This window comes from Fringilla coelebs (assembly GCF_963513975.1).
Source record: "Fringilla coelebs genome assembly, chromosome: 14".
NCBI classification, from domain to species: Eukaryota; Metazoa; Chordata; class Aves; order Passeriformes; family Fringillidae; genus Fringilla; species Fringilla coelebs.
In genome coordinates, this window is record NC_140040.1 from 9,287,920 (window position 1) to 9,315,286 (window position 27,367).

The 27,367-nt window shown below is 38.5% G+C and overlaps 1 protein-coding gene across 1 annotated transcript in view; it reads right to left on the reverse strand.

The window, feature by feature from the left end:
* The window catches only part of SLC6A2 (solute carrier family 6 member 2), a gene marked incomplete at its 5' end in the record, with an annotated part of 54,770 nt that overhangs the window by 4,225 nt on the left and 23,178 nt on the right, over nt 1-27,367 (reverse strand). The window contains 9 exons of the mRNA XM_084215286.1: nt 1,276-1,376; nt 4,713-4,812; nt 6,637-6,765; nt 9,457-9,569; nt 10,313-10,437; nt 11,146-11,249; nt 15,071-15,205; nt 15,937-16,075; nt 23,521-23,758. Coding sequence (XP_084071412.1) covers nt 1,276-1,376; nt 4,713-4,812; nt 6,637-6,765; nt 9,457-9,569; nt 10,313-10,437; nt 11,146-11,249; nt 15,071-15,205; nt 15,937-16,075; nt 23,521-23,758 — 1,184 coding nt within the window. The remainder of the gene's footprint in view (nt 1-1,275; nt 1,377-4,712; nt 4,813-6,636; nt 6,766-9,456; nt 9,570-10,312; nt 10,438-11,145; nt 11,250-15,070; nt 15,206-15,936; nt 16,076-23,520; nt 23,759-27,367) is intronic.

Genomic DNA, 27,367 nt, shown 5'->3' on the forward strand with positions numbered 1-27,367 from the left:
CAATTTCCAATTAAATTTTTTTGAGCCTAGGGTTTTAAAGACTACACCAGGATAGTGTGGGTTAAAGGAAGATCATGGTGTAGAATCTGGTTAGAAAAATACTAATTCAGTTTTGTGATTTTTCTTGGGATTATGTTCATAGCTGCAGATAATATGGAGAAAGAGCTTCAAGAACTTCCAGATGGAAAAAAAGCAGTGTGCATTGTGACGGCAGAGAGATGTGTTATTTACAGATTTATTCTCACCCTCATGTTTCCAGGGTTTTCTAGGAAGGCATTGAGGCTCTTTCACCAAGATATCTTAAACTACCTGAAGGTTAAACTGGTGGGCTCACCACCTTCAGCTAGATTGTTATAACACTCATGATAAAATGTAAATTTTCAACTGTCTCCTTGTGTGCAAAATCAAAGGATGCTTGCTCCAGGATTTTCTCATTCTGCTTGAGTCAGCCTGCTTGAAGTGCTACAGGATATAGTTCCATAAAAGTTCCTTTATAGAATTCTGCTTAAAAGGATAATCAATATAGGCTTGGTAGGTGCTTATGGATGAATTGGGGTCACAGCTTATATATTTAAAAAAATGTGGTCCTGTTCTAAAAGCCTACCCAGTGTATATTTGCAATACCAGTAATGCTTTAAGGTTGCACAGCTTTAATGCAAGTAATTGTCTCCTAAAAACATAATAAGGTCAAATTTCTGTATTATTATCCTGACCTTTTGATTTACAAATATGCACAGGAAGAGAGTCCAATATAAAACTCGAGGTTAGTACTGAATCTAACCTTTACACAAAGCAACCAAATTCACACTTTGGGATTTTTTTCCCCTAATACAATGGATCACTTATTTTTTCAAGCAGGCAGCTTACAAGGTATATATTGTACAATTCTTCAGTGTTTCCCACAGCTAATTACAGGTGTAGTTGTATATTAGTTTTTCTATGATGTCATTTCACAAACTGGGGATCCTGGTATCCTCCAATCAAAAATACATTCTTGGTAACACAATCTCTTATCCCTGGATAACTTATTTTCCCAAGGGAATGATTTGTGTTTAATATGCAGAGGTGCTGCAGGGGCAGGGAGGACCCTGCCTAAATGTTCTCTAAGAAAAGCTGCCTTCTTAAAATCATGCTAAAATGAAAGAACAGAAGAATACCACAACACCATTAACTTCTCTCCCACAATTGAAATGTATTATACAAAATATGCCCAGTATATAATTTCAAGGAGAAAAAATGTATTCTTTCCATCATGGAATAATTATCAACACTTACCAATAAAAAAGCAGGGCTAACAAACTTCCAGCAGAGTCTCCAGTAGAGGCCTGGTTTGAAGCCCATCATTTGCTGGATGTCTTCACTGAACCTGTCCACACCTGGAATGGATGTGAGCAGATGCAAGCATGAGACTGACTAAGCTGGTGAAATGCTGGCATACCCAAAGTACCTTTTGGTATGATGAAACCAGACATGAATGACTTCCAAATCAGAAGACATAAGAAATAACAACATTAATCTCCTTTCAATGCCTGAGTGTGTCTTTGACATCACTGTATCTGACTTAAATGCCTGTGAGCACTTAAGGCATGTTGCAGACATTACCACTGAAAAGAGGCATTTCACAAATAACTAGAATTTAAGTTGTAAATAGTACCCAATTTAAAAAATAGTTGTGGGTTATTGTAACGTAATTCCTTTATGTTATTATGAGTACACTGCAGGAAAATGTAAACCCTTACTCACACAAACTGCTTGCTGATAATGAGGTAGATTCATAAGATTCTTAATTTATCAAAGATCATCTCTTTGTTCCATCCAAGGACATACTTGCTTTTCAGTGTTCTATTGAACACCACAGAATTTTCTTTATTACAAATAAAATTTCATATTTGACTTTTCCAGAAAATGCAGGTAATTTTTCTTCTGTTTATTGTAAATATGTACAAACTTAATCACTTTAGATGGGATGATTAACACTGGTATAAAATGGGAGAAAAAGTATCCTTCTCTGTTTTCTGTAAAAAGAAACACCGTAGAATCATTGGCTCTGTGCCTTCTGTCATGTCAGACTATTTGTTTATAATTTATTTCGCTCAATATGTTCAGGAAGTTTACTTTTAATGATGAACCCATTAGGTAAACAGAAGAAATGCAGCTTTTTTTCCATGAATATTTGTTTATTGAAGAGTATGTATAGTTTTCCATACAGATTATTTCTCTTTATGTGGATCAGTTTAGCTTAATTTAATGTAAATAATTGGGACAGCTTGAATTAGTCCATTGTACATAATAGGATGCAAAATGTTTTCAGGGTGTGGACACTTGAGTGTAAATGTCTCAAAACAATTTCCACCCCCCAATATTATGTCCAGGTGAAGAGAAATAGCCAAGAAGGATCTGCAAAGGCTCTTTAAACTTAATCTGATTCTATTTGCAGTGCTTTCTGTGAACTTTAAAGTGACTGAATTTTAACTGCTATGAACACTGACTGAAATTTATCATTGTGGAGAAGGTCAAAGACAAGGTATATCAGAATTTTATTCAAATATTTCCAGACAGATGCACTTGGAGCTCAGACAGTGCTTGGTGCTCAATTTCTGCTGAGAATGGGGGATGACTGGGCCATATTCTCAGACTGCACTTTTCCACAATTTGCTTCTTCAGTACTGCATGTCTTCAGACAATTGTTCTAAGAATCAACCTTTAAGCAGAACACAGCCATAGCTACAGATGATGGTAGCTGGGCTTGGTTTCAGAGATACTGCAAGTTTGTCATCAGGAGCTGGTTAAATACTCCAAAATAGAATATTCACCAGAAAGGTATCAGGGTTGCATGTGAGGAAAATGGGTAACAGCTGAGCAGTCATAACTAAGGTACATCTGCACAGTCAAACAAACTAGTTCTCCCTTCTCTTACATACACAGTTGGCCTTTGCAAGAAGAAACTTCACAGTAAATGGTCATAGATGCAATTTGAACTAAATTTCCATGGTTTTAGTCTGTGCCAAAATGTCAATGCTTGCCTTCAGGCTGGCTTAATATTCAGCTAGGTCATTAAGGCAAGAGGGGTCTATCAAAAAAAAGAGGCAGACAAGATCATGCCAGATTTAATAAGTTTAAATAGCACCTGGGGCTGTAATAAGTTCTTTATAAAGCAACAGGTCATGCTGTGTCAGTAGAAACATCTCTCAGCTGCTCAAGAAAAATGAATAGATATTTTCCCAATTATGGGGAGGCTGAGGGAAGAAAGGAAAAAATGATAAAGACAGAGGGTGTAAAATAAAATTTGACTAACTTTGGCCTGGTTTGTGAGCCACCTACAAAGCTTAGCTTAGCTACAGTAAAGTGCAGTAAATCCTGTTTTAATAGTAGCAGAAAGTAACTTTCCCTTAGAAATTGAAGAAGCCTCTACTTCCAAGCTAAGCTGTGATTACTCATCCACACTCAGCTCTTTTACAGGGGTTAAAGACAGCTGTCTGTGAAATAAAGTGCCTCCACTGTTCTGAGAGACAACAGCCTATGTGCTGCTTGCTCCATGCTGATGCTGGGTGACAGAATTAGTGCATTAAAACTAGAAACTATTCCTTTGATAGATTGAACAGCTTTAGGCATGGATGCCATTCTTTCACTTCACTCACTCTCCAACAGTTCTTTAACTGCAAGATAAAGTTTGTAAGATTAGAAGAACATGGCAAGGCAGAATGGATGGATAAATAAGTGACTGAGTTAGGTAAACAGCAATAAGAATCATAATGTCTAAGAACCCTCTGAATCATACATTAGCTATAAACACTATGTCTGGATAAAAATGAAAAGCCTTTCAGAGAAAGAACAATGTTGTTGGGAATCAGGGCAACTCATTCAATGAAGACTAAAAGGGAAGATGATTTGCAGGCTGGTAATAGTGAAAAGAGTTGTGATCAGCCAGGAGCTAAAGCATGAGAATAAAGAGGAGATTAGGAAGGAGAAGAAGAGGTCATATTTTTTAGGTGGCTATAGCACATCACTGCACTCTGATTGGCACAGAGTGATTCCAGTCTAGTGCCAGAGGTCAACCAAATACTCCAAAGCTTGACAGATTCGGGATAAAGGAAATCACTACTCCCTTTTTGTGCCATAAGTTAGTATAAAATACTAGAAATATAATTTCTGGTATCTAGTGTGTTGGGTATTTTATACCATTCTATGAAATAAATAAACTGCTAGAGTTTTACAATGAAGTAGTATATTGTCACAAACAAAAGGGATTGATGTAGGAATGATTATAACTCTCTAAACACCACCTTTATTTGTGTTGTGTAGAGAGTGCTTGAGATTGGCCCTGGGGGACTAATGAAAAGTGAAAACAGGTGAGTCTAGATTTAGGCTAATCTATTTGCTTTGAAAGCACCAAGTCTAAATCTGCTACTGCAAGTCATCAGCAATACAAAGAGTTGTAAAATACCGGCAAAAGGAGTAACTTTTCCATCCCATCCCCGTCCCTTTCACAAGGCTGTTTGCTTTGGCTTTGTGCAGGGTCTCAAAGCTTGTCCCACTGAATGTCTGCATTCCTGTCACTGCTCATAAATCAGGTGAAAATCACTATGAAACCTGACTTGTCATGGTTTTGTGTACACAAGGCTATGCTGTTTTCCCTTAAAATGATGTGTAAGCCCACCATGAGCACTTGGAATTTCAGAAAAGCTTTTGCACATGCCAAAGGAGGAGCTTACCATAAAACCAGGACACTCCAATTGCCTCCATTAGAACAGCAAACAATATTGAAGTGCCAGCTGCAAATGTGTCCAGAAGTGTGAGCACATAAATTCCACCCTGCAACAGGGAGTGAAAAGATGCAAGGAGATGAAGTTACAAATAGAATCATCACAGAGTTTAGTATCCACTTAACAGAAATCTGCTTTACTTGAAGCACTATCTTAACCCAAGAAGCTGCTGTGCCCTGTTCAGTCTCTGGGCTGTGGTATTTGCAAACCTTTGCTCAGTGGAGACAACAAACCTTGTCTTCCTTCACGACAGCACATATTGTGCTGCAGTGGTTCATGACTGAGAGCTGGAAATGCATTTACTGAAGTCTTGTTTGATTTTTTAATTTTTTTATTTTTAGCTGCAGTTTCACTACCTTTTGCTGTGTTTTACAATGTTTTGTGTATTTGTTTAAATTACTGCTCATTTTACTGAGTTTCAGCTAAAGAGGACTGGAAAACCATGGGATGTAGATTTGTTTGAAAATGAACCTGGATAAAGTGTGTCAGGAAACTCTTTGTCACACATAAACAACTGAAATGTTTGCAGTTGCAGTAGATTTTTGTTAAAATATCTCTTTACAACCAAACTTAATCTGATTATGCCTGTTCAGAAAGGGAGGAAAAAATGAATTATTTTCTGTGTTTTTACCACTAATGGAATAAATAGTGCTTGTAGTGTTTAAATCTGTAGGTGATTTTAGTCTCTGTAATCAGTAGCCTTTTATTTTTTTAAAATATGTTTTTCCTGAAACAGCTGTGCATATTTACAAAAATAGGGAGAGCAGTACTCAGGCCTCATGTAGGTTTTTAATTCTGTGGGGATTTGTCCGGAAATGGAATAAAGTTTGGTTGTTATGTTAGAAAATGTTGCTTATTGAATGACATTTGAGTTTGACTTCTTGTTTTTGCTCTACACCTGCTCCAAATGAATGCATTTGCAATCAATGTTAGCAAAGTGAATTACTAATATGATTTTGTAAGAGACATACTTGTTTCAGAAACAGCTACTTTGGAAAATAAAGCCTTAAAAATTCAGGGGGCAAAATCAAACAATTTTATGTGATGCTTTCACGGTTTTCAATATGGTATTAAAAAGATATTACGGTGTTAAAAGGATAGATATTTTAAATATTTTTAGAGTCTCAAATATTTCTCAGTTTGAGGAAACTGGAGCAAAAATATTGGGGTATTTTAATGTAACAAGAATTTTGTTATTTATAAACTTTTATGCCATTTCAGTAATCTTACTCATAGATGTGGAAACCATTTCTAGGGATGGAGAGAGGTTCAGCACATCTGCTTTCATGGTGGTTTCTTAAAGTTTCAGTTGTTTTCTGAGAGTTTTGGCATCTTTGTTAACAGCCCTCTCTTTGTCTTTTTTATGCTCAAAAAAAAAAAAAAAAGAAAATTCTCGCCTGCCTAGAACACATTAGTTTAATTCCATAATTAGTTGTAAAAAGCCAGATGAGGCAAAACATTCAGTCTGATGGTAGTGATAAATACAGGTTACTAAATGTTCAGTATAAGCTTTTTTTGTGCTTTATGTGGTGTGAGCAGTAAAAGATGTCAAGATACCTGGAGGAACATGAAGAAACAAGGTGGGAGAGGAGACCATTATTCTACACTCCTTCCATAAGAAGTGAGTGTCTTTTACTTTCTTCAAGAAGAGAACAGTCAGATGGTCTGGTCACTTGAAATTCTTAGTTCCTCACAGAGGAATTAGCACTCTACACAATTCCATTTAATGGGACTAAAAAATCCAAAACCAAACCAAACAAAAAACCCAAAAACTAAAATTTATAATAGTCATCTGAACCTACCCATATTTCATCTGACAAGGTTAATGGCCTATTTTAGGTAACATTTTGATGGAAACTTTTGTTGTACTTACATTGGTAATGCAAAAAAGAGCAAGTAGGAAAGTGCCAAAAGAAACACCAAAGGTGAAGAGCTTTCTGTGCTGCTTCAGAAGGTGGAAATCATCTGCCAGGCCAGTGATGACAGCCTCCATCCCACCCATCTGTGAAGGGGAAGACAAAAACTCTGGTTAAAGGCTACTGACTGTTGGAAATACAGAGTGAGGAATGCAAAGCAGTTTGTGAAATTAATGCCCAACCACTCTGTGGCTTCTGATATTTGAGCTGTAAGTCACTGGTCATATGAGGATTTATTTTCTTCTGGTAAAGGGCTGGGTCAGGGAACTGGACATCAAGAGGGGAGGTTGTCACCTCCATAGCTGTATCCTTTGAGGACTCTTAGCTGACTCAACAGAACAATAAGTAGACAGTACTTTGGGGAAAAAAAATATACATTTGAATATACTCTGGGGGAAAAGCTGCTAGCTTAAGTAGCTAAGCTCCTTAAGATATTTCTTAAATAAAGACAGGCACAACAAGCACCTAAAGGAAAGATTTGCCTTAGCCATTGATTAACAAAATCCAGTTTGACAAAAGTCTTTACAGATGTGGAAGAATTACTACAAAGGAAGCTTGATGTAATTTTTTTTGTTCACAGCATGAAAGAATTTTACTTTGCTTTCTAGAAGTTAATGAGGAACATTAGCTATTGTTTTGCAATACAGAAAGGTGCTTTCCAAATTTTGATTTGAATTGCTGGATTATGTAGGTGGTTATGAATTTTAATTTCTTTCCATTAATGAAAAAATTCTGCCCCCAAACTCCAACAAAAAGCTATGAAAATAAATTCCAGTCTTTTATCATAGTAAACAAATTTATTTAATGTTTTGGAGAGGTTTAATTCTATGCTTTTTGTGATGCTGAAAGACCAAGGCAAGACCTGAAGTGCCTGGTGCAATACAATAGCTGGTTAGCAGATGCTGACACAGCCTGTCTCTTTCCTATAAGACTTTGGTTAAAATATTCCTGGGTGAAACCAGTAACAGAGAATTATCACCATAAAAAGTACTGCAGGACTTGAGTTTTCTTTGGGAAATCATGACAAATCTTGAACCAGTAAATCCTTCTCCCTTTAGAAGGAAAAAACTAAACTTGGCCACAGTTCACTTGTTCACTGTATTTTAATTCGCTCCAGCAGAAAGACTTTTCGCAATTTGTAGGAAAAGAATGTTCTGTAATCTAAAGTGTCTTTGTCACTTCTATGGTTCTTTACATTGCCCTACATTTACTGCTGTTGCAAAGTTAACTGTTTTGGATCTAGACACTTCTGAGCATAAATTTTCTTCTTCTTCATTCTTTTCATTTGTTATCCTTTTCCTGCTGGTCATTCATGTTCTTTCATTGTGCTGAACCCTTCATTTCAATCCTTTATATTTGCTTACAATTGAAAAATGGCCAAGCTACAATCCCAGATATAATCTTCCCTCAAACTTTTGCCTAAGGATGCAGATCTCAGTCTATATAGATAAACTTCATTGGACCTCAGCTGGAATCCAAAAATCCAACACTACAGAAATATTTAGACCTGAATGTGACCTTTACAGCTCAGCCCTCACTCCACAAGATCTCATTCAGCTATTTGCCAATGATTATCAAAGCTTCCTGCTGCAACCCCATTTTATTATTATTTTTTTTTTACTTTTGCTCTTTTCCATGTCAATTCATTCTTTCTCTTTCTTGTCCTTGAAAAGGAATGAATTTTCCTGAGGTTGTAAGCAATGGAAACAGTGCTTTACCATTTCCAGAAAGACATTTAAGAAATTCCTGGATCAACTTTGTACATTCTGAACTTCAAAAGGGCCTTCTATGCTTTGGAATAGTAAGCAACCTCTACCCTACTAAAGAGGATGGAAGTTTGTCCATGGTTCACTATTCCTTAAAGACCCTATTTGGTTATGCAGAAATTTATCAACATTTAAGCTAAATATAACAGGATGCCTTGAGACCTCTTTGGTAAAAAAAAAAAAACAGTACAAAAGTTGTTTGGGACTTGGAATATTTTCTGGGATGAAGTTTCTGTGATCCTGAATATTATGTTGTAAAACTTATCAAAGAGCAAATACACTTGTTAGAGCAGACATTTTACAGTAAGATTATAGGAAAATGAAACCACTGTGGAAATATTCTGGCATGATTTTAAAATTGTGGTTAAATTTACAGGAAATTCTGTACCGTGGCTTGTAGAAAAACAATGGGAATACCTTCAGATGTCTGTCTAGAGCAGATTAGTGGATTGCAGCACATAAAATAATCCCTTCTAGAAACCACTCTACTCAATGTCTTATTTGTGTTTTGCAAGCAGGGCTCCAGAACCTTTTTGCAGGTTCATAGCAGTAATAGTTCATAGTAGTGTTGTTGGACCTTTAAATAGTAATAACTGTTCATGAACAGCCCCTCTGTAAAGTTATAAAAAAGTAGCAGGGAGTATTTATTTAAATATTTAAATATTATTATTTATATTATTAATGTTTAAATATCATAATATATTTAAGATATATAACATAACACAACATTTATATTATTAATATTTAAATATTATTATTATTTATATTATTAATATTATTATTTAAATATTTACTGGCTTGTCAAAGATTTAATCTTTTTCTAAACCTCATAAGGATGGAGAGTCTTTATAATACAGAGAGTAATAGTATTAACATGCTGTGGAAACAGACCAAGGAAATGTACGGAATATTTACTTGAAATGTAACCTCCTGCTAAAGGCAAATGCCTCTTTAGTTACAAAATATGGCAGGAAAAGAACAATGTCAAGGCTAGAAGGAGAAAATACTCACAGAACTGTCGATGCCAAGTGTAAGGAGCATGATGAAGAACACCACAGCCCAAAATGTAGATCCTGAAAGAGTTGAAATCGCCTCTGGGTACAGGATGAAAACTAAACCAGCTCCTGGAATAGAAAAGGGGAAAAAGAGGGGTCACTATTATGTTTCTTATCTTCACAAAAGTGCTCATTTTAATAATATAAATCATGACTAAGTTGACTTTCATTTCTGTCCTTGTCACGCTCTGAGTATTTTTAAAACAACATTTGCATTATACCAAAACATATCTAAAATGCTTTATTTATTTACTCATGATAGTTTGGTATTAAAAAAAAAACCCTATCCCATTGTTTTCCACTTTGAATAATATTTTATTGGATTTGCAGCCTTACAAGTTATATTTCAGCTATGTAGTGGAGAAGAAATTATGTGGATGTGTTGCCACTGTTTGGCAAGAGAACTCTTGGATGTGACGAGAGGTGCAGGAGCTGAGACCAGGGGTGACTTGTTCCCAAGGAAAGGACTACAGAGCTGAGCTTAGCAGAACCATCCCAACCAGTCACCTGTGGCACTGAACAGCAATACTTTGGTAAGATTCTGTCCAGTGGTTAACACCTGTTTGTTGAATGGAGAAAACCTGTGGGGGCAAGATTCTGGGGATCCTCAATTCAGTAGAGGTAAGGTGAAGCAATAACATTTAGAGTTCACATTTCAACAAGGGATTTAAACACAGAGTTCCAGTTCCAAGTAAGTTAATTCAGTTCACTTCCATGAGATAATTACACACTTGTTGGAAACAAATATAAACATATTTGCAGAGAAATGGTGGGGGAGAAGGGTTAAAATGAATATAGTATTAACTTCCTACCTTCAGTAGCTACATCCTCAATTTTAACTTTGTGCTCATGAGCCATGTAGCCCAATATGGAGAAAATGGCAAATCCTGAGATGAAGCTTGTGACACAGTTAATGGTGCTAGTCAGCAAAGCATCCCTAAACATGGAGAGAAGAACAGCTCAGTGAGAAAGAAATTTAAGAACTAGATGGGGATTTTCTTCAACATTTTCCCCCCACCCTTCAGTTTACAATGCACTTATAATATATGTACCTTCTGAATTTATATTTCATTGGAAAAGTGATGCTTGTTTTTATTCCAAAATTTAATGCTAACAAAACATCTAAATACTGGAATTTCTCAGAAGGTACAGAGTGATTCTGGTTGAATTTCCATGGTGGTGATTCAGCAAAACACTTAAAAACTGACTTGATTTAAAGTGCATTCCTAAACTGGAGTGCAATGTAAAATATCAGAAATATAATTCCAAAGCACAGAAACACTTCTGGAAGCTGGAATCTTTCTGCTTTTTTGTTCCTGCACCAATAAGATTTCATCCTGTGTTCACTGTAGCACTTAATGGTACTTTTGAAAGGCAAACACCAGCAGAGTTTACACAGCTGTCTAAAGTCCAAACCTAATCCTATTCTGCTTTGGAGAGCAGCAGATATCTTGCCAGGTTCCTGTTACTAAAATTTCACTCAGGAAGACAGTATTTCAAGATTTGGGTTGGTTACTATGTCTACACAAAACTCACCATCATTAATATATGACTGAAGATAAAAGGACAGCTTAAAACTTCTTTCAGCTGCAGTCAGAGTAAAATAAAATAATTTTGCAGCCATAAAGGAAGAATAGGCTCTTACCTGTAGCAGTTGTTGTCAAACTTGTTGTAACTGGCAAATGCAATTAAAACACCAAACCCAGCTCCTAAGGAGTAAAATATCTGAGTGGCTGCATCAATCCACACCTGCACAATGACACCAACAGCGCCAGGGTCAGTTCAGCCACAAGGACACAGCAGCAGAAAAGCAAGGAAGGGCTTTTGGAAAACAAGGGGAATGTAAGTGTCACATGGAGCATGGCCCTGGTCTGGAATGGCCTCACCTGAGGTGGTGAGGGGGGAGGAGGAGCAGGGGACAAGTCCTCAGAGCACACACACTGCTGCCCTGTGGGCTGTGCAGTGGGACAGGGACTGCTGAGACTTTATCCAGCACTGAACTGATTGCAGGGTTTTTCTCCTGAGCGATGGAAATACACTGCCAATAGCTCTTGGTCCAAGTTAGTTTGGAATGTACAACCAGAAATCTAAAAATAATTAATAGGTCAAGAGTTATAAGAAATTTTCTTTCCCATAGCAGAGCTTCCTTTGTGCGACTGTTAGCGCACTCTACGTGATACTTCCTTGGTTCAGGAGCTGAAGCACGACTGATGTGCTGTAACAGAACCATGCAGATTTATCTCTCAGCTTTCTCACTTAGTAGGAGAAAGAGCTGTTTCTGTGATAGCCATTAAATTTCAGTTTAGATGCACCTTGATAATTTTAAGGATTCTCCACCAGGAAAAACATTTTAAAGGTATAATATTTTCTAAAGTCTCCCTCCTACCGATATCCATTCATCCAGTCAGGAACAATGCCACAGTCCTGGTTCCCTGAACCAGAAACTTGAAAATAGCCTTGGTTAAACCTCTTCTGTTGTTACACAGAGATTTTTAAATGAAAATCTTCAACAGAAGTAGTGAAGTCAGTGGTATGAATAATAACCAACATTTCTCAAAATGAGATCTGCAATGCTTGATTAAATCTGCCAAAAACTTGGAAAGAACCATGAAAAGCACTGGATTTCATCATTCACCCATCTCTACAAAATCAGATCTAATACAGCTATTCAGCATAAGCAGCTTATGAGCTCCCTCTGCATTGGGAGTTTAGTGCTACCCTTTTATATTTGGCCTAGTGGAGAAGAGAGTGCCTCCTCCCATGCTGACATGATCTATGAAAGCACTGAGGCTGGGGATCTCTTTTTTTTCTCAACATGATGCTTTCAACTGCTGCCTGCTGGACACTGTGAACCACTTATGGCAATTTGGGTTTGTAGAAAAACTTGATTTTATGAACAGTGGAGAGTTGATTACTTGAAAGATAACATGAAGAGCAGTCTAGCCAGTGGGTGGGAGGATATGATTTTCTCAAGTTGTAGTTCATGCAGAGTTTTATGGATTTCTTACAATGAATAACAAAACAATTCTGTAACCTTAATTCCTTACTCATTCTTTTAATATACCAGTTACATCTTAATATTCTACTTTCACACAAAGAGTGAGATCATATAGGGTTGTTCTCTCTGAGAATCATTTATGTGAATAGAAATGCAGAAAGAAGGATGCAGTCTCGTATGTTTGTTCTTGTGTTTTGAAAAATTCAGATAACTTTTGCTGTTAACGAAATTCCTGAAAATTTTAAACATCAATTTTGATAAACTCTAACCAGGTCTGCACACTGCCACCATAAGACACTTGTTTTTAGTAGTTCAGTGTCTCTTTTGTATCTTGCCAGTGCAGTTGTGCTCACCCTTTCTCACTATTCTAGCACCCCTAAGCACGTGCTTGAGTCCTGTTGACTCAAGTAAGAGATTAGCACCTGCTGTCTCCCAAAGGATTTAAGCACATGCTGAAGTATCTGTTGAGTAAGAGTCTTGGCTCATAGCAGCTGATTAGGAAACAAATTGAGATGATCAAGGTGAAGGGAAAGAAGAGCAGAAACCAGAAATTAAGATTAAATGCAAAACATTCTCTTTGTTCTAACCAAGCAGGATGTAAGAGAGCAGGGCTGATTTTACAGCTCATGCTCAGGTTTCTCATCCTCACAGCTTCTGATCAGTGTGTGATCTAACACATTTTATGATAGAATATTGGGGTTTTTTGTATTAAAAAATCAACAAATAGGAACATTTTACAGTAGGCAGTCATCAGTCTTTCCAGCCTTCTTCAGTGTTTATGCTGTTATAACTTCTGTTCAGTGCAGTTTGTGGCTCCACAAATGGGGCACACCTTGACAGTGGTCAGGGTGCTCTAGGGGCTCTTAGAAGAGCCTTGGCAGAGCCCTCTGTGGGTCACCCCTGTTGGTGACTTTGGATGTTTCTTTGTCAGATTCTTCATTTGGAAGTAATAAAATCATATCTCACATCCAGGGATACATTGACATAGAAACAAAGTGGGATTCTCTTCTTTGGAGCCTGAGGACAAAGATTAAACACACAAGGCTGTTGCAGCAGCAAGGATCAGCCTCCAAGGGGGAAGGGCTGGCATGACAAAGCAGTTGGTGCCACTTCTCAGCACGAGTGATCTTTAGTCTTTTATTATTCCAGTGTAACTTTTTGTTGTTTGAAAAATGTAGTCCTAGAAACAAATAACTTTAGGGTCATCTAAATAGCAGCTGCAGAAATATTAAGCCAAGAAAGGGCAGCACACAGAATGTCCTTCCAGCAGCAGAAGGCAGATGTGATTATGGAGGCCTGGTACAGCTAGTACAGCTCCAGGGACACCTAGCTGAAATTGTGGTGTTTATTTCCAAACAGCACTTAAAATATATAAGAAAAATATAATCACCTGCTTTGCCTGACATCTTTGTGTTTATGTGTATGCATGAATGTGAATTACTGGGATGGCTACTGCCTTGTGAGAAAGGTGGATGAAAATCCCATATTTGAAGTTTGATTGGATTATTCCAAAATAGACATGGGGTCTGGGTCTGTTTTGGAAGAAATGCCTGCTTTCAAATTTAGCATTAAAAAGCCAGGAATGTATTTTTTGGCTAAGAATATTAAAAATATGTCTGTATTATAACACTTGAGCTCTTTTTTAATAATTCTGGAAAAGTCAAGATAGGATTCATAGGAAAGGTACTGTGCAACTATGGACAGACTGCAGACATTTCTGAAAGCTGTAATTTTTCAAGATGATGCATTTCCTTCTAGTAAAATGATGTCTCTTTTCAGATTTATAACCATTTGAATGGTCTTGTGACTCATCCATACTACTGTCATATAAAGGTTTTATGCTATTTTTAGTTTGGTACAGGGGAGTAAATGTAGTCTTTGTTTCTTGTAGGTCTAAAATGCTGCCAATTTCATGTATTAGTGACTATAGGTGTAGATTTTGCTTTACAATGTATGAAATAAGTCTTAGTTCCAAGTCACTCCACAAACTGGCTTGGTTTGTATATGTTCAATGATAGAGTGAAATGTACATCACTTTCAATAGTAAGATAAGATAATACATCATGCTTTTGAAAATCTTATTTGTATGAAGGACCATGGTTTGATTAGGTGAGTTAGTCCTGATTTTGTAAGTTTAGCAAGGTTTGCATAGGCCAGTATTTTTGTTTTCTAGGTTAATATTTAAGCTAGCAATTCAGAAAGCAAGAGCTTTGTCTTGAGGGGATTCTTAACCTTTTGAGAACTGAATTTCTGCATGACTCCAATTTCCTGTATAAAGGATATTGCAGTTTACTGGGTGCACATTCAAAGCATGGACTTTTTTAGGGGTCTGCCACACCTCTAAGTGCCTTCACAGAGGTGTTTTGTGATCTGAATTTTTTGGGTTCAGTGTGAGATAGTCCTGTTTTGCAGAGTATTGGAAAGTTGAACTGTCAGAGAAAGGGGACCTGTGCTGAGGCAGAAGCAGAGGGATGGCTGTTTAATTTCAGGAGTTAGCTGTAATGTTTTCAGTCTCAATAACAAGGGCAATAGGTTTGATAATTAGGGAATGAGAGCAGAAGAATACACTTACTGTGGCTTCTTTTAATCTTCTGAAATCTATGTGCAGGTATGCATTTATTCCATTGTATGCACCAGGCAGGGTTATTCCATGTATTAATAAGACAAATAACACAACATAAGGCAAAGTGGCTGTTATCCAAACAACCTGCAGACAACAGAGATCCCAAAGGTTAGTCAGCTGTTACAGAAGATGTAAGAATATGTCATAAGTACAGCTGGCATTTTCTTGGTTTAGTCCATTCAGTTTGATGGAGAAGCTCTTTTTAGGACATGAGGGAAAATACTGTTATATGTCATGAATCTTTTCATATAGAAGTTTACAGATACCAGTAGGAGACAGTTTTGACAAACAGAAGACAGTGTCAGTGTGTGTTAGACTGCTGATTACTCCTCATCTTTCTGTTGTTTACTAAAAAGTGCAGTCATTGCCTGATGTTAAGTGATGCTTTCATGAAAATGTACAAAAAGCTCTCAGATGTAGCCAACTCTAGAATTTCTGTTGAGATATTTTGTGAGGGATGTCAAAGAGTGATTTCCAATGACTTTCATCAGATATTTCTCTTGACATGGCATTTTATATAATACAACCAAAGCCTCTTATACCATTGAAATATTTGTACATTTGGCTGAGAAGAAGATGCACATTTAAGACAATTTCATTTATTTAAAATTATTTTCTGGATGAAACCACCAATGTTGAATTGAAAATAATACATTTATAAAATTTTCAGTTGGATTGTCACACAAGAAATGTGATAGTTTGGTCCCTGAGGATGCCTCAAAATCAGCGATTTATTTTCTTGCTTTCTAAAATTAGGAGACTTCTTAAAGTAGAAAAAGAATGCAGAAAAGACAGAAGGACAATATTAGCTCTACCTTTCCTGAAGTCTTCACTCCTTTCCAGAGACTAAAGAAAAGAATGATTACCACCACCAAGAGGCAGAGGGAGAGCTGCCAGCGAGGCAAGCCAAGGTCGTGGATTCCACGGCTCTCGTGCAGGTGCAGAACTCCTCTCCTACACACCAGACACACAGAAACAAAGTGAACTCACTGGGGGAAACAGGCTTTTGCATTCTTGTGCTGTGGGCACCAGGAATGGGAATGGCAGCAGTAGAAACCCTACTGGCATCACTGGCAGTCAGTGGAGCTGCTTTGTGAAGCCTCTGTACTCTGTCAATTCCTTCAAATTACGTCCGAAGCAAGACTTAAGTAAAAGCTTCTGAAAGTAATTCTTGCTTCATAAATAGAGAGATGTTTGTCCAGTTCTGCTAACAAAATAAACTCTCAGAATTCAAATGAGTCAAAAAGAAAGGAAAAACCATGGGTAGTAAGACAGCTAGAAACAGTGTTTTCCTTGCAGATTGTTGTTATTGAGAAAAGAATGAAAGCAGATAAGAAATACATGTGAAAATGAGAAGAGAATATTATGGAGGGAAAGACTGAGAACAAACATTAACAGATGGAGCTGACAGTAGAATAGGGATCTATTTAATTAGGCTGGACAAGTTGCAAGAGAAGCAGATAAATTGTTTAAGCTTTCTGATATTCTAGTCAGAGCTCTAGAAATATTTAATTCAAACAGCACCAAGAATCAAACTACATGCACTAGAAATCAGGGATTTGTGCAGAGGAGCTTGGTTTATCCTAAGACTGCATCCCATGTAAGGGAGTGTAAATCATGTTTGCAATGACTTTGTACATCCAGGTTCCCAGAGTCTGTCCACCTCTCTGCAGGAGGGGCAGGAATGTGAAGGGCTCTCAATTTGAAGCTGCATTCAGACATTCTGGTTCCTCCCAAGGGAAATTTCTCCTCATTCTCTCCTTCCCTGTGCTCTCTTCTGGGAAGATTCTCCTAGTCACCCAAGAACTCTGGCACCAGTTCCTGCCTCACTTCCACACTGCATTCAGCTAAAGGGAAACGGTTCACCTGCACAGAAATCTGAAAACAGTGATTTGTTTGTTAGTACCACTGACTGTTTAATCTTTGTGCAGCACTTGGGTCCCCTTTGATTTGGCATCAGACCCTGAACAGCCAACAGGCAGCTCAGCTGCTTGGTGCTCACACATAAACCCTACTACAAACAAATTACTGGGGAGGCAGTGGGGCAGCTGCTCAGTAGGACTCAGTAAATGAAGGACCCAGCCATAGTTTTAATAACAGGAAATGTTGGAACCAATAAATTCTTCTCTGTGTCTTGGCTTTCCCGTCTGTAAAATAAGGATTATTATAAATGTGTGCTTTGTCTCTACTCTGAGCAATTCAGAACATATTTATTACAGAAGTGGTGAACATTTGCACATAAACAGGGAGCCAAACCAGGAAATAAAGAAATGGCAAAGGTTGAAAAGTACTCTGTCATTTTCACTCCAACACATTTAAGCTATAGCCAGGAAACAGGATTGAAGCGTTTTAGTTGTAGAATTCTCTGGGATGGTTTTTTCAGACTGGTACTTTCTAGGGAGCTTTATGTACTACACATCCCAGGACAGATTTATGTAACTGTCTTTTAGAAATTTAGAAAATTTTGCATAATTTTAAGGTATTGGAGTAGGCCTCATTTTTTCAATCCCAAATCCATCATAATTTTCATTTTTAGTCCAAATATGTTTACAACTCCATAAGCTCATTTTTACTCTTTTTATTAGAGGCAAAAGTTACTTGCTTAAATTTTATATGCTCAATAGAAGGGTGTCATTTATCTAAATTTTATGTGTTGGATCAGATGGATTCAGAATCCAAGAATATCATCACTTATCAGTAAATTAGTATGTTAACTACCAAATATATTTGTTAGTGAACATATTAAGTACTTCTAGGAACATCTAAGTACTTCTAAAAGTTAGTGGTCATATTTGTGAGATCAAATCCAAATGACTTGCATAAACTAAGAATCAGCAAGATGGATCAGGTGTCCCAAGCTATATTCCCTATTCTGGTAGTTAGACTATGGTAGTTTTTATGATTTAAAACTTAATGCAAATCGTAGACTGAAGATGCTAAAAGAACTGTCAGTGTATACGATGTGCAAGCTATAGAAATCGCATACTCGATTTAGAAGGCAATTTGAAGCATGATAATTGTGCTCAATTAGAAAGCTGTTCTACATGCATCTTCTGTGTCATATATTTGGGCAACCACAGTTCACTCATCATTGCTGCCAGTTTCCTTCAGAGCATGAAATGTGCTTTTCCTTTACCTGTGGAAGGTTAGGCTATCTGCATGATGTGGACAGAGCCATTTCTGCAGGGTTTGCCAGGCTCCAGGTATTTTTATTTCACAAATAGCACTTCTTACATTCAGCTGTGGTTTTCATGGCAGTTTGTGCCCACACAGCAGTGTGAGGCAGAGCTCGTGGTACAAACCTGCAGAGCTGAGCTGGCTCTGTGCAGGCTGGACAGCAGGGTGTGTGTAACTGGGCTGGGGGTGCAGAGCAGAGGGAGCAGAGTGGCTCCCCTTGAAGGGCCACAGGGGCAGCCTGGCTCAGGCTCAGCTCTGCCATACCAGGGCTGCTGTCTGAGCTGCTTGGGTGCCTCTGGATGCTCTGCAAAGAGCTCTGAGTAGGCACAGCTGCAATGCTGAAGGATAGCCTGGCTCTGGGACAGTGCTGTCCTACAGCCCAGAGCACAGGGGAGCAGCTGAGCCATTGAGGTGCAGAGCTTGTGCCCTGTGTGCCTCACCCCCACCCTGGGGTGCTGGGCACAATCCAGGGGGATGCAGCAGCATCTGGGTTTTTCTCTAGATATTTCAGCTCCCTCTTGTGTTGGAGAATGGAGCTGTGTAATGGACTGCAAGCTGGATTTTGGGAAGCACATCATTTACCAGTGGCACCCTGGCTGGTTTATCATAAGTTATTATTTGTACTTAATCACAGAACAGACTAAGTTGGAAGGAGCCCTCAAGGATGGTTGAGTACAAGTGTTACATCTGCATAGGATATCTCTGAGAAATGTCCACATCTCCCATGCCTGACAGCATTATCCAATCACTTCTTGAACTCTGTCAGGCTTGGGGCTGTGACCAGTTCCTTGGGGAGCCTGTTCCAGTGGCCAGTCCCCCTCTGGGTGAAGAACTTTTCCCTAATATCTGACATAAACCTCCCCTGACACAACTTCAGGCCCCCCCTTGGGTCCTGTCAGTGTCACCACACAGAGAGCTCAGTGCCTGTCTCTCCTCTCGCCCTCACAGGGAAGCTGTAACTGCACCGAGGTCTCCCCTCAGTCTCCTCTGCTCCAGGCTGAGCAGACCAAGTGACCTCACACAGCTTCCCCTCAAGGCTTTCCCCATCTCCATAGCCTTCCTTTAGACACTCCATAACATCTTAATATCTTTTTAATACTGTGGTGCCCAAAACTGCCCCCAGCACTCGAGGTGAGCCCCCCAGAGCAGAGCGGGACAATCCCCTCCTGTGCCAGCTGGCCCCCTGATGTCCCCAGGACAGGGATGTCCCTCCTGACTGCCAGGGCTCAGCTGGCTCATGTCCAACTTGCTGTGGACCAGGACCCTTTCCATGGCACTGCTTTCCAGGGTCTCATTCCCTCTCTGTCTGTCTGTCTGTACATTCAGGGTTGCTCCACTGGAGGTGCAATTTCTTTCTGAATCACAATAATAGAGAGAATGTTTATCTCAATGCACTGAAAACTTTATTCTCCCACTAACAGCAATTCTGATCTCCTTTGCTTCTGTGCCCCACTTCAGCACATTCATGACTCTCCAAAATTTACTGTTTCAGAAGAGCTGAATGGAAAGACCAGATGTGATTAGCAGAATACAGGGCTATCCACTCTCATTAGTTCTTATTGCCTGTTTAAGTTTTTATAAGCATTCTTAGGCAGAATTGCTTGTGTTGACTTTGGAAGTGGTGTTTTCTCTTTTGGGAGAAGTTGCTTCCCAGCTGTTTAATGGGGACAGGTTCCTACATCTCTGGGGTCCATAGCACTGATCACTCCATTTGCTGTCACACTGAACCATGGGGAGCCTTTGCCTGGGGTGGCATTTCCAGTGAAGGCTTTGCCCTAAAGCACTAATCTATTGTCTAGAAAAGCAACCTTAGGGTGAAGGGTTTTTTTCAGGATGTTCTTGGTTCACTCACTTCTCATAAATTTCATAAACATGATGTTCATAAATATGACTCACTGCTGTGAGTGAATTCCTTGTTCTTAGGTAGGTTTTTGCAATTGCACACAGCTGGGCTGACTTGTGAATTCTGTGAATTTCCTTTACTGAATCTGGCATGAAAATTTCCCTGTAAAATTTCTCATGCAGAAAGAATGGATTACAGCCCTGAGAAAAAGTGCTGTTAGAGGGAAATTTCTGTAGCCCAATGTTTGTTGACATTTTCATTGTTTTTTCTAAAAAAATGGCCAAGATTTGTTTCTACAACAGATTGTGATTTTTTGCAGAAGAATAGTGCTTTTGTTCCTCCAAACTGGTGTTTTGAACTGTCAGCATAAATGAAAGCAGGATGGTAACAGACTTTTTGGAGGCACAAGAATGGAGAGAACAAATATAAAGTACGCCTGTGTCCAGATAAAGTATCAAAATAGGAGCAATATGGAGGAGATAGGGCAACTTTATTTGTGATGTACTTCTGTTATTCCAAAAAAAAAAAGGTTTATATTGAATTATTTTAACATATGTGGAAAGGATAGAAAGTTCTTTTCATTTCTTGTGTTTAATTACAAGCCACTGAAGAGGGAAGGAATTAAAGTAATGGGTATCCCTAAAGAAATGTGGAGTTGACATTTTATTCCTAACTGGATTATTACTGGCTATTACTTAGCAGAAAGGCCCCAGCTGATATTGGATTTTAGCTTGGTTTGCCAAGTTTACAGTGCACAAATACTTCATAGTTGATTTTAAGCATCTCTAATGAAGTATTGTAGAGGCCCTGCTCCTTCCTGTTGTAAGAAGTTGTCCCCATGACATCAGTGGTACCTTGGCCTGAATGAAGCCTCTACAACTGAAACCAGACTTGGTAAAATGAAACTCTCTAAAGGTCTCAGTGTAGAAGCACTCCAAACTTAAGTTCTGCCTAGCTCTTGAGTCTTGAAAACAAAAGCCAAATATGTTCTTCAAGGTGCTCCTGTCATTGATTTGGAATGGAATTTGCAACTTGGAATGATTTTTTCCAAGTCTCAGGCTTAGAGGTTTCTCTCTGCTTTTCCTCCCAGCCAGATACTGGACAGCTGATAGATTTGGCCTAGATTGCAAATTTTCCCTTTTCTCACTCCATGTAAGTAGTGACAACCAGCATATTTCTGCTGAATTTGAGGTACCTTTCTTGTAGTATTTGATGAGCTGTCACATCACAGCACTCCCACTTCCTCCTACAGTTTATTCCTGTGCTGGTGGAGACAGAGGCAGTCAGCCCTGGCAGCTACAGGGCTTTAGGAAATAATCAACACTAAATTCTTGGTCAGGCCAGCTTAGTGTGAAGGAATTATGGCCCAAAAAGAAGTGCCTGTGTCTTTTCAGAATAATCATACTAGCTCTCTGCTTGTGTCCTGTCTTGGAAGTACCTCTTTTCAGTCACTCTCCAGCTGTAAGATAAATATTTGGCGTTTCTGGTCTCTCTGCTTCCCCCTCAGCCTGCCCACCAAGGCCAAAAGTTTGTGAGTGAGTGCTCTGATGTAACTGAACAACCTAGAGAACCAAGTTTAGGCTGCATCACTTCCCATTTCCTTTCGTGACTCTGGCACAAAATATGAAACTGTATACTCAAAAGGTTCAACTCTTCTTGTTGTAAGAAGACCATGAGCATGAATTGAGTTATTTGCTATAGGAAAGAAGCTGTTTTCTGATTTAGTTGATAGGTTGGATCTCAATACACTGAGACTTTGTACAAGTTTGTGTCGACACCTGAGCTGTACAGCTGGACCTGATGAGCTCATCCAAATACTGGATAAGTGAATATAATGCCCCTTGTGATTCCCTGTTTTTACAGCTGGGAAAACAGATGTTATAGAGTGTTTTAGTTAAGTGGTTACCCTTCTCATTTTTGCAATGTAATCTAGTCATTAACAAGTACAGGGCCTAGTGACCTAATTACAGCTGTAAAATTCAGGGATTAAAGCAAAATGAAACGTCAAATACCCTTTTTGTTCTTACCTTCTGAACACTGCACCTTGAATCTTATTCATGATGAGGAAAGAACCATATTATTTCAAGTTTCAGTGTACAGACAATCATTAATTGAGCTGTTCCCCAGATCAGTGGAACTAAATCAAAACATCATTAATTGATTCTACCACAGCCTCACCCACTACAAAGTCAAAATCATTACCCAAGCATGAGGTGATAGCAGCTCAGAACCATTTTAAATAATAAAAAGGCAAAGCAAGAAGGTAGGGATTGCATTTTACTTTACTAAGACTTAAGCCCTTTATTGTAAGGGCAGTAGATTTCACAGCTGTCATTATTTGCCATTTCAGTAAGCTCCTTTGAACTCAAGCCCCCATCTTGTTTTCAAAGCACTGAGTTTCGTTTACCCAAACCCCTGCCAGCAGTTTGTGTATCACTACTGATCTTTCACTGGGCTGTCTTCAGAGAAACAGTGGCCACAAATGTTAAAGAGCTATAAACAGAGACCCCAAGATCCCTACTGGTTATTTATGGAAACAGTATTTTCCCTTTGTTTCTACAAGGTTGGACTAACTGCTTAGCAGGTGTGTGCCCTAATATCTTTCTCCTCCAAATGCAGAAATATTAATTGATTCATTATTCAGATTAATTCAACAGCTGATTTAATAGCTTGATGCTCATCCCCTTTCTCCTAATCAAATCCCATTTTCCCCTATAAGCCCATAATGAAAATATTTGTACAGAGTTTGGTATCTTTGTTTTATAGTTCAGTTATTAACTTATGTACCTTTTGGGGTTTGATTCCAGCTGTTTGATTTAAGCCTGCCTTTGCCTGTCTCAGCCCATGTTGCAGAACACTCTTTTGCTTAGGCACTGGTAAAAGCCTGTCTTTCTATAACCTGGCTCTTTCCTCCTGTTCACTGTTTTATCTCACTTCACTGAACTTTTGAAGCAGTGGAACAAACAGAGGTCTGCTGTTGCACTGAAATTTTTTGAATAGAGCAGCAGTCTAAATCTGTGAACAAATGGTTATTTTAAAGCCTTAAACTCAGCTCAGTTTGGCATGCAGTCACCTCTGTCAGAATATTGCTGTGTTTCCTTGCCCTAGCAAAGCTGGTGCAAGCAAAAGTGGCACATAAGGACCATTTGTGTCTTGTCCAGTTCCATTTTGCTCAGCAGCAAACACTGCATTAGTGCAGGAGAAACCAAAGATCACAGAGGCAAAAGTCAGTCACCCAGGCATACAGACCAACGTTACAGCTCCCTTTTAACCTTCTGATGCTTGTTCTAGAGGCTGGATACAAACTATTTTACCTTCAGGAGCAAACTCCCCTAGACACAGAATATTGAATAAATAGTGAAGTTAGGTCAACACTTACTCATAAAATTCAGCTGCAGGAGTGAGCTTGTACTTGGAGTATTTAGTACCATTGCCAAGCACTGATGCATTGAAGAGTTTTGGATCTGTACAGTTTGGGCTGTTCCAGCTGTTGTGGCAGTTTGTCCAGGGGAGCTCAAATGTGAATGATGAAAATAGATAATACAGAGACCAAGCTATGATAACGTTGTAGTAGAAACCCACGTAAAGAGCTATGAGTATCACTGCATAGCCTACACCTAAAGACAAAGGAAAACTAGATTACACATTGCATTTGACATGCCACAGTATGCACAAACATTAGAGTTACACTCCATGATACATGATTGCAAATTCATTTTAGGTCTTCACACCAATAAAAAGGAATTTCTGACATTTGCATGCACATATGTGGACACAATGTACCTGACCTCTAAACAAAAAATTATAGAAATGGTTCTGGAAAATGACTGGCTTTTATCAAATCCAGTTGTTTGTCAGAAAAAGAAATTAAGCAGTGCAATGTCAAAATTTGTCCTTGTACAACTCCATTGCTGATTTGCTTCCAATGCAGAAGATTGCAAGCCCATGTTAGGAGCGAAACTCACTTCATCTTCGTGACGTCAGGGACCTTGGCAACTTCTCTTGGAAAAGTAAAGCTTGACACTTAAATGAAGTTTCCCTATGCCTCATGTTCCCACCCTGAACTAGTTTGGAGCAGACACTGATCCCTCTCTTGTTTCTTTCCCATTACTACTCTCTATATTGGCCTCCATCAGCAGGGAACTGGCTCCAAATCATTCATGAAACAGTCTGTGCTGCTCCACTGAGGTCTCCAGGTGTTTTTGGGCATGCCAGTAAAACTTGGTGAATATCAGGTTGGGACTAAACTGTGGGTGACATTCAACCCCTTTTACTTTTTTGTAATCTCCAGGATTACAGAATTTAGAGTATAAACATTCTCTTTTGACTTTGAACATTTGCTTTGTATTTTTGCATATCGTGAAGTGTGGCTGGAGGGTCTCTTTAGCAAAAGCACCCCAGAAAGTGCACAGTCTCCTCATGAAAATGGACATTTTCCAGTAGTTTGGGAGGAAGCTTGGTACAAATGTTGGACTCCAGTAAAAGTTGGTAGACAGAATTTTTCAGGAATCTTGCTTTGCCTTGACTTCATTCTTACTGTGTGTGCAGCTTTGTTCTCTGACCCCTCCCTCAAAGTTGTATGCACTGCATATAAGAGGTAGGGAGTACAGTTATTTTATCAATGTCATCACTGTCACAGGGGCTACTGTCACAGCAATGAAGTGCAAACCTTCACTTATAATTTTCTTCAGTTTAATTTTTGGCATTGGAGGCCTAATAGTTGGAGATTATTAAGCTTTCTTATTTCTTTATAAAGGAAGGAATTAGCAAACACTGTGAGTATTAATCCAGGTTTAAAATTTGCATAAGGAACAAATGCTGACCCTGAAGGAGTTGGCAGTTCAAAGACTGTTGCATGTACAAAAGTTACTCTTTGCTCTGCAGGAGGCTTTTAATCTGTAAACCAGTTTGCTCCTCCCTAACAATGGGGAAATAAATGTGAAAGTAGAAATGAAACAGTATTTTCAAATCCTTGGGGCTTAAATGAATCTAGTACTTGAGAACTCTAGTGATACACCATGATCAATAGAATGGAGAGGAGGGAGGAATCCCCAAAAAGAAGAATTCTTAAGTATTAAGGTGAATGCTAAAACACTAACTATGGATGATATATTAAATATTAAAATTAGATGATTGTTGTTTAAAAAAGTGTTCCTGAAATTCCTCCAGTCCAGGAGGACAAGAGATGTTTAATATCAAGACTAAAAAATACTGGATCCAATGTGTTTTAAATAGCTCTTCTCTGCAATCTTAAGAATGTTCAGGAATGAATTTGCTTTCATGTTTCTCGATTTTCTTAAAAGTAATGCTGCACCACCCACAGTCTAAAATAGACTCCAGAAAAAAATGCAGAGATGAAAACAGACTGTGTTACAAAGGTTACAGGGTATATTTGTAATTGCATGTGTTATGATAGCATCTCATTAGGAGTAGAGTGCTTAGAGTTCATAGCAATAATATTCATAGCTAAAATTAGAACTATAGTGCTGTTCATTTAGAGAAGCTGTTATGAATTTGTGTAGACTGTGTACTTTTCCTTTGAGTGAGAGATTTGAGTTGTCCCAGAAACAACTCCAAGCACTAGCAGTAAAATGTGTGCATGTTATCCAACGTTTTAGTCAAAACTTTAAAAAAGTACTGAGTTTATACCAAGGTGTAAAAGTCTCAATGCTTATTACTTTTTGAGAATCAAATAACTTATGCTATTCTATATTCTTGTAATAAGAAACTTAAAAATCAACAGTAATGTATGTTTAGTCCACTTTGAAAATGTCAGCTTAAAAACACAGCTGGAATGTCAACAAGAATATACATGAAATAAGTTCTATTTTCCTTTCTCATAATCTTTTTCAATCCTGAAGTCAACACAGAATACCTCTGAGCACAGTGGTATTTGGCTCAAATGCTTTGAGATCCTGAAGGTCTAATTTTTGCATTTAGGTTTTCAAAATCCTCATTGCCATCCAAAGGTATATTAATAATACCAACAGAAATTTTTATTGAGCAAGGGTATTCAGGTTCCTGGGTGCTGGGATGAATTTTATATCCCATAACAGGATTATAGAAGGGCTAGGTAATGAATGGGCTATATGAATTAATTTTATAATTTTGAGGCACATTATTTTATTAGCTCACTTACTTATTTTTTGTTACATCACTGATTTTGCTGTGTGTTTTGGGTTTGACTGGTAAGAAAAATGCCCTCCACTTTTCCTATTGTGTGGCACTAGACTGCTTGAAGAGGAAAGCTGTATTTTGAGAAAGAAGACTAACATTTACTCAGTGTAACCTATATCCAAGCAGCAGATCCATCAAGTTTGGATTGCTATTGTTAAGCTCCTCAGCTTTTGTCAGTCCCAGGATGAACACGATCTGAATTTTAAGGTTCTAAGGTCAGCTGAGCTTGTCTGGTTTAATTTCAGATATGTCTGTGTTGAAAAGGCTTTTGAATAAGATTTTAAATACAGTCTGCTATACATACATATACATTTTTTGCTGGCAAGCAATGCTTAAAAATTCTTGAGGTCCTTTAACAAATACTTGTTTCATGTACAGAACACATATGGCTTCTTTCATACATTGATTATTTCCTGATCAAAACCAAACACCCTGAAGCACCTAACCTATTTTTCCCTTGCAGAATGATGCTGTGCACGAACAACACTCCACAGCCTTTTATTCAGTGATGCTGGAGAGTTAATCCTAGTGGTAAACACTCAATAATGTTCCGATTTTAAAAGTGTTTTTCATTGCTAAATCTGAAAGACACTTTAGAAAGACTATCAGAATCATTGCTCCCTCTTCACAGGCAGGAAAACTGAGGTGCAGAGGTACCACAGAAAACTCCTGTGCTGTTATAAGTCTAGTGGCCAAACCCACAGTCTTCACAACTCCATTTTACTGTTGTAGCCACTGGGGTATTTGGCTCCTGCACAGAAAGCTCCATGCCCTGAGTGGAGAATCAATGGGGAAGACAGGGCTGAAGTAACCTGGATGGGATTTGGTATTTCCAATGTTTGGATTGGCAAACCCCCCCTCCACCTAGAGATACCCAGTTCCTCCCAACCCCCAGTACACAGGGGAAAGGGAGGGCAGGGCTGAGCTGCTCCTGCCCTCTCTGACACTCAGCCAGCAATCACCCTGAAGATGGTTTCTGTGGCTTTTCCCATTTTGTGCTTCACCTCTGATAACACAAACACTCAAGGGTGGGGGGAAGGTCACCAAAA